At 39.7% G+C, this 21,317-nt stretch overlaps 1 protein-coding gene across 1 annotated transcript in view; it reads left to right on the forward strand.

The window, feature by feature from the left end:
* Positions 1-11,206, forward strand: part of LOC135429318 (acetylcholine receptor subunit alpha-like) — an 85,501-nt gene extending 74,295 nt beyond the window's left edge. Inside the window, exons 5-6 of the mRNA XM_064683585.1 lie at positions 10,539-10,785; positions 10,848-11,206. Coding sequence (XP_064539655.1) covers positions 10,539-10,785; positions 10,848-11,045 — 445 coding nt within the window. The 3' untranslated portion in view covers positions 11,046-11,206. The remainder of the gene's footprint in view (positions 1-10,538; positions 10,786-10,847) is intronic.
* The last annotated feature ends 10,111 nt before the right edge of the window (positions 11,207-21,317 follow it).

Genomic DNA, 21,317 nt, shown 5'->3' on the forward strand with positions numbered 1-21,317 from the left:
GCTTACACTACAGGAAACTGCGTTGGCTTACTCTCTTCCATATGATTTGTGCGATAGAACGGCATCGCTGTTTATTTTTATCTCGCTCGCACTTACTCTCAGTGCTCTCAATGCTCTCTTTATGTCTAGGTACCGTTTAAATGTTTGTGTGTAAAGAAGTAACTTAGACGGGGTGGTAAAATTTAATCTTACCATGTTCACTCTGCAAGAAATTTGTAGTTTGCGGAGACGTAAAGGTGAAAAGGGCGGGTTTAGAGAACTGTCGGGAAGACTCCGCCACAGAGGGACTTATATCTTTGGGAAGAGGGAAGGGAACCGCCGGGAACTGCAGTTAGGTTAGGGTAGGTCAGCGTGATAGGTGCTGCTGGGATCACTCCGCCGCACACAATCGCTATACGGCCTATACCGCCAGCTTGTACAAAACAATGTGAACACCGACCAACTTTGTGTATTATAATTCGCACTTTATTTTTATTCGACTTTCCTTGCTGTACCGTCACTTCTTATTTTTTCCTAATCTCCATTTCTTATTTTTTCCTAATCTCGCGGCTACCTCGCGTTTCCCCCAAGTCTTGTCGTCCGTCATCGCACGCGCACGTCTCGTACTTACTGTCGCTGAATTCCAAGTGATCTTACTAATCAGCTTCAGCAGCTCACGACTTGTTCGCCCTTTTTTCAGCAGGCTGCTTCTTCTTAATCTTCCATCGTTAACCAACCGTAGGACAATTCTCGGTGTTGTCTTTCTACAGAAGTTGGTTGTTGGCGATATAGATTCTCCTTTTCTGCTAGGGCGTCTTCAATTCTCTCTTCCGGCTAGACCAACCAGAAATTACAGCCCCTTATTCCTATCGACGTGCACAACAGACTACGCTATGCACATTCCATTTCGCGTGCTATGTAAAAATTGTAATAGTTTGCATCACGTTTTCTCTACCGAACTTTCTCTACCCCTAATAAAATCGTTGCTTTCAGGATACCTTCGGGAAGTCACTGACCATTCCCAGCTATGAGCAGGAGCATAGCTTGCCGGACAGGCTGTAAATTTTCCCCCACCGGGTCGGTAATTTTACTTTCCACTTTCCCAATACTATCTCTTTATCATATCTGCTTAACACTCTGTATATCTAGCATACAGCTCTTTACTTTATTAAAAATCTTCTTACTTTCTTTTCTCCTATTAATGGTATATTCTCAAATAATATAGCAAATTAAGATGATTTTAAATTTTACTTAAGAACACTTTTTCCTACTTACACCCTTGTTCTTAGATGTAGGCTCTAATAATCTAATTGTCAGTGACGCCAATATTAGCTGTGAAAAGGGGCACAGCTGGCCGGACTGGCAAATAAACCACCTCCATCGGTCGGTGATGCTATTTGTGTTCTCTAACTAGGCTTTCAGCATTTAATTTGAATAATTGTCTATATAATGTAATGAATAATTAGGAAGACGCTGGTTTTGTCGACCACTAATAAATACATAAATAAACCAAAAAAAATAAATACTGCGGCGAAAATACTCTCTCTCTACAATTCGCTCTCTTCTACTCCTAACGACGTTAACAGTCAGAGTTGCAAGTGATTCGATTTCATTTGCAATCAGCCTCCTAATTTAATGCACGTACTCTTAAATGATAAGTAATTTTTATTCAGATTTTGTTATACTCCATTATTTGCTCTTGGCCTATGATTATTATGTGTTTCTATTTTATAATGTTGGTGGGTCTATTGTGACTCCGCGCACACCCCCCCCCCCCCTTTCTTGACAGCGTGTGATCGTCACCTTGCGGCCGTCGGTGATGGTCACTCTAAAGAACTGGTGGCCGTCCTTTACGCAGAATCGGTTCCGGCGTATCCGGGGAAGCCAACCCTCCATTTCGGCGACGACTCGGTCGCGTTCATTGGGCGGTAGCTTACCGTCCGCGGTGCGGACCGTCCAACCTGAAGGTGGGAAAACGTCCTTCGGGAACAACGGTCGCCACTCATCCACGTCGCTTTCGGATGACGCTAACACATCCTCGAGGCCGGTTTCCCACCCCTCGACCCCCTAGAATGCGTCTTCCAGCGCCTCCCAGAACAACTGAGGTTGGGGAGAAGGGTCTCGCCTCAAATCCGGGATGACCCCTGCGATGGACGGTGGTCTTGGTACCAATGGTGGTGGCGAGTCCCGCTACTCCACGTTGCATGTCCTGGGTATAAGTGGCGTCGGCTAGTCGCGCCACTCTGGGTCGTCGGCTTTTGGAAATGGTGACGGCGACGAGTCGCGCCACTCCGGGTCGCCGGCTTTTGGGGATGGTGACGGCGACGAGTCTCCCGACTCGAAATTGACAGCCTATTGCCACGGGTCGTCACTCTTGTCGCTGTTCCGTTCCCACTCAAGTTCGAAACTAAGGTCGCGTTCCATTTTTACCTGTGGAGATACGAAATATTCTAAGCCATCTACTTAACTCCTCTACCATTCCGTTCACCTCCCCCTAAAATCGACTTCGGCCTACATTACTCTAATACGTTTTTATGGTGCAGCTCACAACGACTTTTCTTATAAATAGTTAAACATAGGGGTTATTACAAATTGTTCTTAATCAATTTTTCATTTAGCTGCTCGTCTCTCGGCCCTCCATCTTCGCTGGGGTCTTCTTGGCCTGGTCTGTGGGATATCTTTAGTTGGGCAACGTTGGCTACTCGCCTCTTCCGCTCGCCGTCACGCGCCAAGCGCACGATATTGGGAGAGACGAATTTTACGACCCGGAAGGGACCGTCAAACTTCGGCGCTAACTTCGCCGCGAATCCGCCGGCGGCCCGTTGATCTTTGGTAGCCATTCTCTTCACCCGACCGGCCTTTTCCCCTGACGTTTGCTGAACAGTGGCGGACCCGGGCGTAACCTCGTCGTATAAGGCAGCGGGGAGACGAAATTCGCGACCTTGCACAAAGAAGGCGGGTGAAAATCCGGTTGAGTCAGCCACGCTAGTGTTCACGCTATTTCGGGTAGCATCTCGTCCCACGAGCTCTGATGTTCTTCGATGAACTGACCGATCATTGTCTTCACCGTCCGGTTCGTTCGCTCAATGGGGTTTTCCTGAGGGCAATACGGTGCCGTGTATTGCATCTCTACGCCGATCGACATCAGGAAAGCCTTAAATGTCCGACTTGTAAACTGCACTCCGTTGTCGCATACAAATTTCCGAAGACTCCGAATCGACAGAGTATCCGTTCTCGGAACGCCCTCTGCAAGTGTTCCCATACTTCGAGCGTGGTAGGTGGCCCACGAAGTCACCTGGCGCGTCAGCATTCGTCCAGCCGGCCTCACCACTTTGAATTTTTGGCACACCTCGCAGCACCTCACATGTCGTGCGGCGTCCCGGAACATTCCTGACCAGTAATACCTCTGCGCTATTCGAGATATCGTCTTCCTTACACCTTGATGACCCGCCGTCGGGGCATTGTGGCACTCCTGCAAGACTCTCTGCATCTGATTGCCGACGACTCGGTTCGGTGTCCTAGGTGACGGTAGATTTGGCCGTTCTCGACAGCGTAGTCCGGGTACTTCTCTGGCTCCTTAGTGAGTTTTCCCAGCATGCGTTTGGTCCATCCGCAGGGATGGCCCATTCCAGGGCCTGACAACATGTCTCTAGTGGCTGTCTGGATAGTGCGTCAGCTACTTCGTTCAACTTCCCTCGCCGGTACTGCACGTCGAACTGGAACTGCTGTAATTCTAAGGACCATCGAGCGATTTTTCCAGATGGACTCTCTATTGAATTTAGCCAATTGAGTGCAGACCATGTGGTCTGTAATGACGTCAAACCTATAACCCTCCAAATAGCACCTAAACTTGCGGATAGACCAAACTATAGCCAGACATTCTTTCTCCGTGGTTGAATAGTTGATCTCCGCCTTTAGGAGCTTCCTACTGGCGTATGCAATGAATCGCTCCTCCCCGTCGATGGATTGTGTAAGGCCGGCGCCGAGGCCGTGATCGCTCGCGTCCGTTTGCAGCACGAATTTCTCACTGAAATCCGGGCAGGCGAGGATTGTCGCGGTTGTGAGCCGCTCCTTGAGATGCTCCAATGCATACTGTTGCTCTACGCCCCACGACCATGCCTTCCCCTACTTCAAGAAAGTGGTCATCGGCTGCACCACCGACGCAAAATTAGCTGCCAATAATCGATGCACATTCGCCATTCCCCCGTCTTCTTTTTCACCAGCATAATCGGCGCACTGTACGGGCTTCAAAACGGCTCGATGGAGCAATTCCTCTACTTGCTTGTCGATGACTTGCTGCATCGCCGGGTTCCTTGGGTAGTACCTCTGCTTGATGGGCTCGTTGTCCTTCATTACAATACGATGGCTGGCTATGTGGGACACGCCCTTCAATCCCTTGAGTCGCGCCAACTCCGCCTGCAGATGCACCTGTAGGCTGGGCTCCAGATCTGCTTGCCAGATGTCCTCGCTACTTGGACTCTCCTTTTCACACCCTTCACCGCGACTAGCCTCGTGACTAGTTCTCGCGGCCTGGTTTTTTCCCGCGACTAGCTTACCTGCTAGCACGACTCCGTCTGAGGTGTGAGGTTGATCCTCTTGCCCAGCCACCCTTCCCAGCTTCGCGCTTTTAGATGCTGATCCACGCATAGGCACCGAATCCCTGCCTCTACTGACCTCCGCCGTCGCCTGCCCGTTCACCCTAACCCTTGACAAGTCCTCCTTACGCTCCTGTTTCCAATCCTTTACCGGAACTCTAGACGGCCCCGGGTTGTCTGACCGCGCGTCTAACGGCACCCTGAACACCTTGCCGTCCGGCCGCGCCTCTACTGGCGCCCTGGACACTCTCTTATCGTCCGACCGCGCCATCACTGGCACCCTGGACACACCCTGATTACTCGACCGCGCCTCCGGGATTCTCTCCGCGGGACGGACTGCTGCCCCCTGCCTTATCCTTAACCTTGCCGCCGGGATCAGCTCCGCAGGGCAACCAGTCGCCCCTTCCCTGATTCCCAGTCTTTCCGTCGTTCCTAGCGTCATCTCACCGTCCCCACAATGTATGGTTGTGCCTATCGTACGGAGAGAATCTATACCTAGAATCACTTAATCTAGCATCGATGCTATTATTAGTAGAGAAACGCCGATCGTACGCCCCGCTAAGCTGATCTTCGCGTGCACAATCCTTGCGACATCTAGCCCTGATCCGTCCGCTAGCCGTATCCTAGTTTGCACCTCCATAATCTCCACGTCCACCAGGTAGCACCGGTGTCGATTGTCGCCGCGAATTCTTCCTCGCGGATTCTGACCGTCGCGACGACACGACCCCCTCGACTCGCAAGATCTTTACTGGTTCCGGGCTCCGTTGACATCGCTGCATCGGCGCATCCAGTCCGAATGGTGCCGAGGCCCGTTTCCCTGAGCCGGTCGTCTACCGCATTCATGGCTGCTCACCCCTATGGTGCCACATTGCATACAAAAGACCGCCTGAGGGTTGGGACATTCCCTCCTAAAATGCCCCTCTCGCCCACATCGAAAGCATATCGGGCGTCGCCTGGCTGTCCCTCCAGATTCCTGACCAATCATCCTGTTGGTAGCCTCTTCTCTGGGTGCCGGTAGTGCCCCTGGAACCGCCCCGCTGAGAGCCACCCCGCCGACTGGCGATGAGGCTACCCTGAACGGGTTGTTTATGCCGGTCGTTGTCTGCGTTTGCCCGTCGCCTAGATACGTGCTCATGCTATTCCCCAGTCGAGAACGCGAACAAGATGGGTACTGTTGACCCTGCTGTTTTATCCCTTCGTATTCGACGGCTAGCTGTATGTACAACGATGAGAAATCGTGTCTCCACACATACAATTTATAAACTGGGGCTGCGTTTTCGTATATCCTACTTAGTTCCCTCTCCGGGCTGTAGCCAGCGTGGTGCATCAATACCCTTATGTCCACCACATACTGTTTGAATCCATCGCCATCTCGTTGACGAGGAACCCGGATTTCGTCTTCTAACAATTCAAAGTATCGCGGGGGCAAAAAGAAATCTAGGAATCCCTCCTTGAATTTATCCCATGACACGCCCCTTAGCCCGCTCGTCATGAACCAGCGAGCTGCTTCGCCGATCATGACCTCATTCATCGCCCTGGGTAACCTGTCTGGGTCGATGTCGTATGACAGGGCTCGATCCTCGATGGCCTCCACGAAGGACAATGGATCAGTCATCGAATCGTATACCCCACTTCCTGACTTGTTCGGGTACGATGCAGTGCCCCCTCAATTCCAATGGTAAGCGCGTTGGTGTTGATTGGGCAGCCTCAGCAACACGAGATTTCACCGATTCTTTTAACCTATCACCCGCATCACGGATCTTATGGCTCGGGATCACCGGGACTTCGAGCAGGCCAGGAATGCACAGACGTGGGCCGGAATCCGATTCGGATTTCGACCGCCGATCCCATTGGACGGTGTCGGGTTCGGGCTGGGCTTTCTGCTCGGGGGTCCGGGTGTATTTGGCTTCTAACTCTACTAGCCGAGCCCATACTTTGGCCGAGTACGAACCTCCAGCAACGAAGCTCGCTGCCGGCGACGCAAGTCTTCGACCCGCCCTAGGTCGCTCAACCCGCAGTAGACCCAACGCACGCCCACCCCTGGATTCTGACACTTTCGTATCGTATCCATCCTTTCGTACGTCACCTCTATCTTTGTTGAACTTATGACAGAGGTCCGAGTTTCGTTTCCTTATCTGGGTTGTATTTCTGTCTCCGTAAGCTACCCTTTTATTTTTATTTTATTTTTATTCTTAATTTATTTTATTTTATTATTTTTTATTTTTTTTATCTTTATTTTTAATTAATTTTATTTTTAATTTATTTTATTTTTATTATCTATATTTTTAATTAATTTTATTTTTTTATTTTAAATTAATTATATTTTTATTTTTATTAATTTTATTTTTATTATTTTTATTTGATTTTATTTCGTACCGAGCCGCAAAACAAAAGTCACTGCGCACTTTAGTTGACCACCCTAAAAAGTGACGCTGCGTACTAGCCTCACTCTACAGTACCTTTTCGCTGCACTCATTTACTCTTTCACCGTGGTACCATGTTCACTCTCATTGGCCACTCTCACTTTATCCCTTTTTTTTTGAACATCAAAAAAAAACAAAAAAGGTTGTTAATCTAGCTTTTAGCTTGTTAATTTATTTTTTCTGTTTTCTCTTTTTTTTTGGTTGTTGTTGCATTTAAAAGAAAAACTCCACCTTTCATAAGGCAACGTTCACTTATGCTGACGCGGTTGTCACTTCGCACTTTACACACTTTCCACGCTGCGCTCACTTACAGCGCAAGAGAACTGTCGGGAAGACTCCGCCACAGAGGGATTTATAACTTTGGGAAGAGGGAAGGGAACAGCCGGGCTCACTCCGCTGCAGTTATGTTAGGGTAGGTCAGCTTGATGGGTGCTGCTGGGATCACTCCGCCGCAGAATAAAAAGCCTGCAAAACACACACAATCGCTATACGGCCTATGCCGCCAACTTGTACAAAACAATGTGTCACTTCTTTTTTTTCCTAACCTTCGCGTTTCCCCTAAGTCTTGTCGTCCGTCGTCGCACTCGCACGCCTCATACTTACTTTCGCTGAATTCCAAGTGATCTTACTAATCAGCTTCAGCAGCTCACGACCCTTTTTCGCCCTTTTTTCATACTACTTTTTCATACTCTACAATTCGCTCTCTTCTACTCCTAACGACGTTAACAATCAGAGTTGCAAGTGATTTGATTTCATTTGCAATCGGCCTCTGAATTTAATGCACGTACTCTTAAATGATAAGTAATTTTTATTCAGATTTTGTTATACTCCATTATTTGCTCTTGGCCTATGATTATTATGTGTTTCTATTTTATAATGTCGGTGGGTCTATTGTGACCCCGCGTCACATGTGTGTGTATGTGTCCGCGTCTGGCGCGTACCCTGCAGCAGCCCGTTAGGTCGAAATGGTAAACTTTCGGCAAGCACCTGCACCGGACTGATCACTTAAATAATTTTATGACCAGCGGAAATTTGTGCACAAAATAACATTTTAAAAATTTTCATATATACCAAATACATAAAAGGAGCGTTTATATATTTATGGTATTATTAATAATTTTATTGTCTTAAAATATTTATCTTTTTTATATATGAATTTGATCTGCAGGTAATGAGGAGTCAACATTTATTCATCAATTCAAACCCAATATCATAAAAAGAAGGGTGCGCGTGCCAAAAATTATATTTTCTTTTGTGCCCATGATCTGCCCATTCACACATATTTATTTCTGTGTGTGTGTGTGTAGAGCTCGAAATTCAGAAACTCCAAAATATTATCAAATTTTCATCGGACAGGCAGGCAAGAACAGGCACACATGCGCATAAATGCTTCTATTCATATACAAAATATGCAAGTATGTGTGAATAGCAAGTCCAAAAACTTTTAAATGCACACATGCCAACGCTTAGGTACCATTTCGAACAAAAACGAGCTAAAATAAAAGAATTTCGCATCGACTTGGCAAACCCTTTCATTATTTCATATTACTCGTCCCCTCAAAAAGGAAGAAATGCCACCGGCTTTTGACAAAAATTAAATTTGTGGGCATTTTTGCTTGTGCGGACACATACACACACAAACATTTAAACGGTACATAGACTAATTGAAAGAGCACTGAGAGTAAGCCAAAGCAGTTTCCTGTAGTGGGAGCGAGATAAAAAACAGCGATGCCGTTCTATCGCACAAATCATATGGATGAGAGTAAACCAAAGCAGTTTCCTGTAGAGTGAGCGAGTAAAAAGACAGCGATGCCGTTCTACGTCACAGGTCATATGTATTCTTACTCTCTTGCTGTGAGAGCATGCGGGCATGTCTCGAACCCGAACAAAAACGAAGGCGACTTTGGACCAGCCGGAAATAAAACGCTTGTCACCACCAAATGTACGGTTTGTCCAGTCTATATGTCATTTGGTTAGTGGCTGTGGTTATACTTAATAGAGCACGATTTATCAATCATTTTGCCTTTTATTTCATTAAAATCGTCGGTACAGTTACTTAGACAATCGCATTTTTGTATTTTTCTCATTATACCCTATGTTAATGCAAAAAAAACTAGCTGGCAATATTATATTTCATAATGTAAAATGGCGTCAATATTTCAACCTATATTTATCGATTTCTCCGATAATGGCCTCAAATGCACGGTAGTTGTGCATATAGAGCACGATTTATCAATCATTTTGCCTTTTATTTCATTAAATCGTCGGTACAGTTGTTTAGACAATCGCATTTTTGTATTTTTCTCATTATACCCTATGTTAATGCAAAAGAACTGGCTGGCAATATTATATTTCATAATGTAAAATGGCGTCAATATTTCAACCTATATTTATCAATTTATCCGATAATGGCCTCAAATGCACGGTAATTATACCCTATGTTAAGTTATGGTGTTATGGTGGCAATATTTCAACATATTTCAAATGGTGGCAATATTTGAAATTGTAACTACAAAATGAGTTACAACAGTGAGGGCTTTATAATGGCCGATCCGCCTAAAAATAAAAATTTATAAGCATTGGCAGCCCTTGACATTGCTGCTCTCACTAATAAAGTAGAGCAGCAACAGAAATTGATAAGGGCGCAACAAAGGCAAATAAATGTAATAAAAAAAGCAGTGGCGTGTACCTCAGCTGCCGCAGATGCCACAGCCGCATATGCCTCAGCCGCAGCAGGTATGGATACAGCCGCAGCAGACGTGGATGCAGCCGCAGCAGCCCTGTATACAGCAGCAATCCACACAAAGCATGACATATTATATATATGAAGACGATGTTTAATAAACATATATGTATATATATATTTAAATTTGTTAACAATAAATAATAATAATAAACCTTAAAATCAACTCTCTATTTTATTCAAAATTTCTGAAAAAATAATATAAAAGCTAGTTGGCGCCGTATGGAATTTGCTCCGTTTTCTTGGATACAGAAAAGTGCCGTTATATTAGACCCTGCCAACCTATTACAAATCTAGCATACAAACGAACGAAACTGACAATCTGTGAAAATAAGTGAATAATTAAAATATCGGTCGCTCTTTTTATACATACCAAAAATCGACGCTAAGTGACCGCGCCAATTTGACGCACATATGGTTGCTACACGACAATTTTCAATTGTGCTGTCGCTACCTTATCGGCAACTTTTAATTGCTTATATTAAATAAAATACGCAATATAGTTAAGTTCCATCAAAGTTCGAACAGAAATAAGAAAATGAAAATTTTTTTTAGTTTGGTTTTATTTAATTGTTGTATTGTAGTTCAGATTTTAAAAAACATACGCTTTCACAATATCTTAAATAAGGAAATTTTCCGTATTCGTCAATTTGGGTAAAAAACTGGAAAATAAACTAATCTAAAACATGTTGATGAAACTTAAGCTAAATTATTGTCGATGAAAAATTCCTACCCAAAGCCTTTATTGATCGTAATTATAAAAATATCTTTTTTTATTTTATTTAAAAAAAAATATAGTTTAACCAGCACGGGACCTTTTGGTGGCAGCTGTCAAGTTCATGGACCATTGCCACAAATTACGCATTCTAGTTCAGACGATTTAACAGCTGTTCCTGATGTAGATTCTGGAAATTCAGGAATGAAGAGCCCAATATTAAACAACCCCGCCTTTTCTCATTCGAAATGCCCACCTCGAGTTCATCGGAGCTGCTTCTGTGTACGATTTATAGCAGAGCATACCAAAATGCAGGAGGACTCTACAAAAGTAAGTAATTAAATAATAAATATATTTTTTATTGTAAAACTTATATTAATTTTATTTAAAAGGTTAAAGAGGATTGGAAATATGTCGCAATGGTGCTGGATAGACTCTTTCTATGGATTTTTACATTAGCTGTTCTGGCAGGCACAGCTGGAATAATTTTACAAGCGCCAACTTTGTACGATGATCGGATTCCTATAATCGAACAGAAAGATTTGGAATTTGCAGGAACTTCAGCCGGACGATGTAGACCAGCGCAATAGCGTTTTTATGCTAATATAACCTACATAATCTTGACCTGACCGTATTTACATGGTTTATTAAGTTTTTTGCAAAAGTTTCATCATCTTAATAGCAAAATTAAATATATTTAATTTTTTTCTTTCATTCCGTAATAGCTAAAATATCGCATCAAGCCATAAAAGAAAAACAGAGAATCGTTATTTAATTTTTTTTTTTCAATATGATCGTACTTTATTTACATTATTGTACAGTTTTTAAACGTTTGCTTCATACAGAGAATATGATGAATAAGTCAATGTCAAAATGTAAGCCAAAAAATAGATAAAAAATATTGTTTAGAACTAGTTTCAACTCTTTCAACATTGCAAGTACCTCCCTTTGATTTAAGTTTAAAGGAAATTGACGACAAAGTTATTTTCAGTACTAATGCACGCGCCACCATTAACGACATCGTCCATGCCAAATGGGACAGCAAAAATAAGTCTTCTTTTTTAATATTATTAACTATTTAGTCTTTTTACTTATTCTAATTTGTTCTAGCTCGTATATAAATTAATCCACTGCATCCACTTTAGAACCATCATTATTTTGCTTGTACTTATATGTAGTAGTCCGTTTTCAGTCCAAACGCGCCAAACTATTAAGATATATGATTTTTCACACACCTTTTGAAACGATCTTTAGCATCAGTCGTCATTATTCTAAATTTTTTAACTCTTGTTTATTAACTGTAGAAGATATAGATTATAATAATTTCAGATGGTGGGATTGATGACTAGAAAGATGAAGATTTTCATACACTGTGGGATGTGCATTCATAAATAATTTTTGGGTGCAATAAGGTCAATATAAATATTTATATAGCATACCTAGGGCCCAGCGTAAATCCATAAGAAATAGCAATCGAGACATTGTGTTTTTTCGTGTTAACTTACTTGACCGAATATTACTAAGATTCATGATCCTTGCTAGAACCGTACACATGATTAAACTTTAATAAACAGTACAGACAAGACAAGCAATAACTAAGGGGAGACCAATGAAGACAATTACTGCTTTAAATTTGGAAGCAATGACTATACTTGCAATTGGCATGATATTTCGAAAGAATGGTCATTTTTTAGATGATTTGCTATTAACATAATCTCATTTTGTTAATCTTGTTTATTATACGAGGCTAACGAGCATGGTTAAAGCTTCGCGATTAGTTTTACTTGTTTGGACAAACATGTTTGGTATCAAATGAATAACTTCGTTGAGTATTTTTGAAGCCGCTGCTGGCATTCATCTGCATGTATAATGTATTTCTGCAGGGCTCTAATAAATACAAAGAAACCGCACCTTGTGCGCTGCACATGTAAGGTCCAGTAAGGGATATTATATTTTGGCCCAATACTTTGTAAAATACATTTTGAGTAACTTTTATGTGCATTGTGTAACAATTGTATGTAGTTCAATAGTTATAAATACACATTTATAATTTTAGGGCTTGCATAAGTCATTGAATTTTGTGCATATGTGTATATGTATATGTCCCCTTATGGCTGTTGTATACATGTTCACAACTTCATTTTACAATTTTTAACCATTTATATTTTATAAGTACATGCACACATATGTCAGGCAATTAAAACTTTTGTGAATCCCTTTAGGCACAGAATATATAATTATTAGTCAGTATATATTATAACTATTCATTGGTACATATGGAGTTATGTTCGTACCTATTTCCCCAAACTAAAATAAAAATAATAAGTACTAATATATACAGCATCTAATCATAGCACTGTTAGTTAGATAAAAGATTTTTTTCAAATCCTTACAGCAAACTGTAACCAAGACCTAATTTATACTACAGTATATATAATTCTATAATACATGCGCAATGTATGCATGGGTTGTATACTGTAGATTAAAATACAAAATGTGAAATAGAAAGTTAACATTAAAATATATAAGGTAAAATATTAGTTTAAAGTACGTATTTGTTACTTAATAAAGTTGAAAATTAAAATTATTCGAATGTTGTGACTTTATTTTTTTTTTTAATGATTAAGCACTTATATAAATATACTAGTGGGTATTGCACGTCCGTGCCCGTGGAACATTTTGTGCTTAAAATTTAAGATATTAAAATATTAAGTATACGCATTTTTACAAAAGAAGCTTGGAGTCTGCAAAAAGTGTGAAACACGTCTTAAATGATTTTTCGTGTAGATATTTGGTAATAAATTTTAACACCAAACGTCACCCGCCAAATCTTGGACCCCCACCTTCACCAAGGACGAATGCATTTTTTTGTCAAGTGTCAAACCCCCCTCAATTGAATCTGAACAATAAACAATGAATTTAATCATTTGAGGCGTATTTCGCCCTTTTTATAGAATCCAAGCTTCCTCGGTGGATAATGCGATTTAAAGATATTTTGGGCTGAGTTATAAGTTTTTTCCGATTTGCTTCAAACTTATTTTCAAACCTCTATATAAGAACTTAATGAATACGTGTGTCCACGATTCAGGAAATTCCACCCACAAGAGTGGGAAGTTAGCGAAATACGGTTGTAAGCTTTTTGCTTAGCAAATGATCGGCGTCGAAATCATTTTCAAAGATCTTTGTGAGAATTTATATAATACGTTTTTGGGTGGCAAATGCTAGTTTAGTCTTCAGCTTCAAGATTGTCACCGCAAGACTAACATGGGCGGAAACCGTTCATTCCAACACTTGGTTCTTTATTCGATGCATTTAAAACATAATTATAAATTGAAGTAGATATCAAGATGGATAGATTTCAATTTTCCACAATTTTCCATTTTATATTTTTTAACACAATATGTTCCACGGAAAAGGTAAATTTCCGCTAGTTTAATATAAAAGATTCAAGAAGGTTAGAAATATGTCGCAATGGTGCTGGTTAGCTATCTATGGATTTTTACATTAGCTCCTCTGGCGGGTACAGCTGGAAAGCGCTAACATTGTAAGATTATCGGATTTCCATAATTGAGCAGAAAGATTTTGAGTATGCTGGAACTTTACTCGGACAATGTAGACCAGCGCAATAGCGCTTTTATTCTAATATAACCTACACAATCTAAGCTGACCATGCTTTAATTATTTATTTATTTATTAATTTTTTGTTTATTTTATTTATTTATTAAATTTTAGTTAAGCTGTCTCGAGGTCCGGGGCTTATTAAAAACTAAAATTAAACACAATTTTGTTTTAATTTTTATATTCCGATATATTTCGGCTGCACATTGGTAACCGTCTTCAGGACACTTACACCAAAGTATTGGTATCGTGGTACATATGCTAGAGATTTTTAAAATTTGGTAGGTTCTGCAGGCTTTTGTATTCTGATTTGTTGTCTTGTTAATACATTTTTAATTACATTCTGTGGAGAGTCATTTTTGATAATGAGTTGAAGAGTTTAAATTTCTTGTCCTTTCTTTGTGGTATATTGTGTTTGATACGTTGACATACAGCTTAGTGCTATATTTATTATCATACTTCTTAGGTGGTTTGAGTTAAAGATGAGTATTCTTCCACAGGCTATAAGTTTCTTATACCACTTAATTTTTAGTGAATTGTCAAGTTATACTATAGAGTCTAAAATTGGCATTTTCCGTCTTTTTAGTTCCGTTGTAAATTTAGTGTGTTTGTGAAAAGATTTCAGTTTTCACTTCAGAATGTTATGTACTTCTATTTCAAAAAAAACAAAAAAACTACTAAACTATAAAAGAGACAGAACTCACTTGTATAGACACTTATTGAAACGACAAATCGTTTCAATCTCCACGTCAAAAAGCACAGACGTGTTACATATTGTACGTTAGATGTTTTATAAATTGTTTAATTTATTTTTTTTTAATGAGAAATGTTTTTTTTTATGTCAGTGGCTTGAAAACGGTTGGCGATGTGCTTCCGAAATACATCGCAAAATAATAATTAAAACAAAATTGTGTTTCATTTTTGTTTTTAATAAACCCCAGACCTCGAGCCGGCTTTAATAAAACTTATTAAATACCAACGGAGGGCACGCCGTAAGCATGACAGTGAAAACAAGTAATGCAACAATAGGAACTAAGTATAAAGACTCCAGAAAAACAATTAACAAATTCCAGGTAACATTGTTAAAATTAGTTAAACTTAAATTTACATCAATATTTTTGTTAAAATGCAAGAAGTACTGCAATTGTCTATACTATCTGCTGACAACGAAATCCACCCTGTCCTAAACAGACTATTAGCTAGACACACACTTTTTCCCATACCAAGGTATTGAACTTATTTATAAAACACAAACACCACTTATTACAAAAGCAAACCAAACATATGGAAATAGCAAAAACAAACATAGATCAACTGATGACCACAGATGACTCAAAAGCGTTTCTTGAGAGCAAGAGAAACATAGAACACAAAGTAACAACGACACTCAAGAAAAGGCAAGAAACGAAACATTAAAAGCTACGAGCCAAACGGAATCCTAATCTAGCGGACAACAACACGGAAAGAGATTGGTTCGTAGGCAGAACGTTTGTGTAGTTGTCGAGTAGAGGCGATTGTAATTTGTGAGGTGTATTACGGGTTCGAGTCCTATTGAGGGACCAATTTGTTTTTAATTTTTTTTTCACTGCTAAAGCAAACGAACTCGTAGCACAAGCTGAATTAGGTGAAGGTAGAATAGGGTTCAGGGTATCCTCTAGTGGGGAACTTCCAACAAAAGCCTCTAACTTATTCTATCATCAACGAGAAAGATGTGCTATCTTCGGCACACCGAAGATTTGATACCCTTGCAGACCCAACCTTTTCAAAATGCTCATAGTGCTTTGCCCGTATCTAAGAAGCACAGGGAAAATAGTTAATTCCGAGTATGGTTAAGATATCTTGAAAAACAAAACAGGTTTCCATACAACAACTTAATTTTCGACCGATCGTTCCTATGGCAGCTATATAGTGATATAGTAGCCCGATGTGAATAAGATTTTGAATAAGTGGAGGGAGCATAGTAAAACTAATAAATGCCGAGTTTGGTCAAGATATCTTGGAAAACAAAAAAAATTCCATACAACAGCATAACTTTCGACCGATCGTTCCTATGGCAGCTATATGATATAGTTGTCCGATCTTAATAGGATTTTGCATATATATGGGGAACGTAGTAAAACTAATAAATACCGAGTTTGGTCAAGATATCTTGAAACACATACAAATTTTCCATACAAAAACTTAATTTTCGATTGATCTTTCCTATGGCAGCTATATGATATAGTTATCCGATCTTAATAGGATTTTGCATATATATGTGGAGCGTAGTAAAACTAATAAATACCGAGTTCGGTCAAGATATCTTGAAAAACATAAAATTTACCATACAAAAACTTAATTTTCGACCGATCGTTCCTATGGCAGCTATATGATATAGTTGCCCGATCTTAAAAGAATTTTGCATATTTATGGGGAGCTTAGTAAAACTAATAAATACCGAGTTTGGTCAAGATATCTTGAAAAAAATTAAAAATTTTCCATACAAAAACTTAATTTTCGACCGATCGTTTCTATGGCAGCTATGTGATATAGTTGTCCGATCCTAATAGGATTTTGCATATATATGGGGAGCGTAGTAAAACTAATAAATACCAAGTTTAGTCACGATAACTTTATAAACAAAAATGTTTTTCATACAAGAACCTACTTTTCGACCGATCGTTCCTATGGCAGCTATATGATATAGTGGTCCGATCCAGCTGGTTTTGACATATGAACTGCGAGGGAATTCTGCAAAGTTTCATAAAGATAGCTTTAAAACTGAGAGACTAGTTCGCATAGAAACAGACAGACGGACATGGCTATATCAACTCGGCTGTTGATACTGATCAAGAATATATATACTTTATGGGGTCGGAGATGTCTCCTTCTATGCGTTACACATTTCACGACAAAATTATAATACCCTCTGCAAGGGTATAAAAATGAATTGTTGGAATAACTGTCGAGTAGAGCTGTTACACGTAGCGCGAGCTGTTTTTGAAGGATAATATTAAAAAAGTAAGAGGCTCTAGTCGGGTGTTCCCGACTAATCTTCATAAAATAATTCCATAATTTAAATTAAGCAGACTTTAATTAAATAGACCTATATATTGAAACTTAATTTAACCTATCTTGAACACTTAGAGAGACACCACTGTGGTAACTATACACTGTCTCGGGTGTCCTCCTGTATACACGAGACAATGTGCGAGTCACAATTGGTAGGGGCCGGTTTTAAATCTATTAGACAACTAAATTTCTTCCTGAGCAATTCATCATAAAGGCCTTTACATCGATCGATTTTGCTCAAGCATAAAAAATTCACCTAAAATAATGCAACTTTCCCTGAAATAGATCCCCAAATTCCATTTTGAACATACTATGCAGATATAACGGTCTCTTATACAGAAATGCAGACTTAGAACGAAATATGGCATACTCAAAAATGACTGACCCAGATATTTTCCAACCATTTAAGCAATTAGAAATAAAGTTTTTTTGAAATTGCATATTTTATATAAATGACGATTCACCTCTTAGGCATTGGGTATCACTTCGCAATCAAGATGCAATCGCACTCCGCAATTTCTCTATCTCATTTTAGATATTTTCATCAAATTTGGAAAGTTTATTAGAAATAAAATCCTGTAATAAACAACCCGGAAGTATTGCAGCAGGCTGCATACCAGAACTTTGATACACATTGCTGCCTGACTTTTGTAAATAGTTATGCCTACTGAAGGTATAACTGGAAACTGTCTAAGGTCAATAGAAACATGCTCATTTCTTCTTGTTATGTTTGACTTTAATTTAAGCTACTATCGATATATATATATAACTTCTTGGCATGTAAGTTTTCGCCCGATTGAATTGTGATCTCTATCATCTCTTTATGATGAAATAGCTTAACACACAACTATTGCAAATTACCTAAGTTAAATAAAGATGAACTAAGAACACAAAAGTGGTGTCAGAAGTGGTCAAAATAAGCATTATTAACGACCAACTACGAGACGTAATCAGTTCACTGACTAGAGCCATTCAGTCAGCAGTGCATCAAGCGGGTCAAAATGCAAGTGGGGCAGCAATCTCTACGAAAGTACCGCCGTTTGCAATGCCAAACTTCAAGGACGGAGAACACTCTACAGTGCAAGACTACTTCCAACGATTCGAATGGGCATTGCAACTCAGTAAAATTCCTGATGCTGACCACCGCCATTATGCAAGGGTGCTTATGGGAGCTGAACTGAATTAAGCGCTACTTATCCTGATAAGTCCGAGGCAACCAGAGACACTACAATTCTGCGAGATTAAGGAAGTGCTAATTAATCACTTTGATGGCAATCGAAACATTTACGCAGAGACTTTCGAATTCCGCCAACTACGCCAGGAACCAGAGGAGTCACTAGCAGCGCTTGTTCTACGCTTAAAACAGGCAGTATCATTTTGCAAGTACATCTCGTTTTTAGACAGAATGCCAACAGAACAAATGCTTTTTGGCATGCAAAATCGCAGCACTTGCGATGAGGTAATCGCAAAACAGCCAACAACCTTTGCAGACGCATACGAGGCTGCATATTGCAATAAAGCCAATACGAAACAGATCTCCGAGTCAACCGATCCAGACGCCCCGGAAGAAATATAATTTATAGAACAATCTAATACCAACCAACAATCATAACAATGAAGATTGATGGAATAAAAATACCAATAGAACTGGACACAGGTGCCCCGTGCAGCATAATAACTGAAAAGACCCTTCGGAATATTAAACCTTTAATACGATTAAAGAAAAGTGACTCGACAAAAGGAAGCGCGGTGAATACAATAGCAGTACAAGCGGCGGGACTGACTACGAGTAAGAGGGCACAACTAGAGCAAATTCTAACAAAATTTGATTCGATATTTGACTCTGCAGCAGGAGCCTTCAAAGGACCAGCTATTCAGGTGCACCTAAAGTCGGACGCGAAACCAATTTTTGCTCGCGCAAGAGATGTACCATTCGCTCTGTGTGTTGCTTATCCCAAGGAGATCGACGCAAAAATTGCTGCAGGCTTCTACAAACGAGTTGATTACTCAGAATGGGCATCCACAACACATGTGGTAACGAAGAAAACGGGAGGTATATGAATCACAGGCAATTACAAACCGACTGTAAATGCTCAAATGATCATTGATGAGCATCCGATTCCGAGGACAGAGGATATATTCAACCAAATGAAAGTATGCACATTGTTCGCACACTTGGATTTGACTGATGCATATTCACATTTGTGCATTGATGACGAATTCGCACACGTACTGACATTAAATACGGCAACACACAATTTGGCAGAGAACAATGGAGGCCACATTGAAAAATATTCCTAACGTACGTAACTTCTTTGACGATATTCTAATATTTGCAAAAGATGTTGATGAGTTGCTAAGAACCTTAGAAGCAACATTAGAAAAATTACAGAGCCTGGGATTAAATTGCACCAATCAAAATGTGTATTCGCCGCATCTTCGGTTGGGTTTCTGGGACACAAGATTGACGCAGAAGGCATACAAATTAACCGATTAGTGGCTACTAATTGGAAAAAATATTTTTTTAAGTGGGAGGCTGAAGGCTTCCGATTTATTTGAATCCAAGATTAGAACTAAAGTACAATTGTGAACTTATGCTGCAAGTCAGCTATGGTTATGATAAAGCTTATTCTCTTAAAGCTCAAAAGCTCGCGGTGATCTTATGCTGCGAATCAGCTGTGTTTATGCTAAAGCTTCTTTCCTTAAAGTTTAAAAGCTCGCGGGGGCGGCTTGCGTAAGCTAGACGCTTTGAGTCATGTTTACGTTAGCAATTGCGCTCTAGAGACTGGGTCTTTAGTTTACGTTATGAATTGCGCATGAGAATATGAATCTTTAGTTTACGTTATGAATTGCGCATGAGAATATGAATCTTTATGTTAAGTGGTTGCGCTGTTATGTTTATGTTAGAGCCGGGAATCTGGATATTTATGTTAGCAGAGCCGCAGCTGCGCGTTAAGTGGACGTAGTGATTGAAACGGGTCTAATAAGTCTGAAAGGGCTAAGTAATTGGGATAGCGACTTATACTGAAATGTTGTTTATGATTGCAATAAGAATTGCCTTGCGGGCTGGGTGATAACTCCTCCCTTTCTTAAAAAGAATCGTCCCCGATTCTTAATGATTTCTTTTTAAAGATTCAATTTGTTCGTTTAATTGGTTTAATATGTCAAGCTCTGTTTCTGTAGTTTGAGTGTTATGGTACTTTTGATTACTTGACGATTTCAATTTCAGTATTTTGAGGGGATTTAAATTTATTAAAGGGCAGCGTTTAAGAAGCTTTACCATAGTAAAAATAAAAATTAGTATAAATAATAAAAAGGTTATTTTTGAATGATTACTTTCTAATTTTATAACAATTTTTGATAGTATATTTGTATTTTCTAATTGAAGTTCAGTATTATTAGTAACTTGATATTCACTAACTAAGTAGTTTGTGAATTTATTGTGTTTTACATAATTAAGAATTTTTTCTTTTACATTGGTGTAGGTAACATTGTTTATGGTTACTATGGTTTTAAATGTAACAAGGTAAATGCCTGTAAGCCAGGTTTCGTTAATACAGTTTGTGCCTGATACTAAAATAGCGCCGTCTGTTATAAATTCTATTGGTTTATTTTTTTCGGATAATTTTATACAACTTGTAAATTTTTTATTAAGGAGATTTACAAAACAGTTTGGTTCAAAATTAATGTGGGCAAAACTATTATAAATTTCTCTTTTAAAGTTATCAATGAGGTAAAACGTGTTATTACATTTAGCAATTTTGTCGTTAACGAAAAATTTTCCATCTGTTTGGGATATGGCTTTAGCGTGGTATAACTTACAATTGTAATTAATTGTAGGGTATTTTATAAAAACTATGATTAAACCTTGGTATGAAACGATCGAAAAAGAGGAAATGTCTAAAAGATCGATTAGAGTGATATTGAGTGTTTCGTGATTAAATATATTTATCATGTCTTGTTTATTTAAGATTTTTGGATTCAATATTCTGGCTTTGGAAAATGTGAATAGTATCCAGCAGATTTTGTAGGTCAAGTGATAACAACTTAAGTCGATATTTTTTCATAAATAATTCCTGATTAAATTTAATATCTCTTAAAAGATTTGTGATTTTAGTGACTTCTTTGAAAATTGCAGAATTGATTTGATTTTGCTTATTATTGTTTTGAACAAGTTCATTGATTTTAGTTTG

Source organism: Drosophila montana, unplaced genomic scaffold (assembly GCF_035044405.1).
Source record: "Drosophila montana isolate Dmon_TW-CO22-7 unplaced genomic scaffold, ASM3504440v1 contig_2632_1, whole genome shotgun sequence".
Classification (NCBI taxonomy): Eukaryota; Metazoa; Arthropoda; class Insecta; order Diptera; family Drosophilidae; genus Drosophila; species Drosophila montana.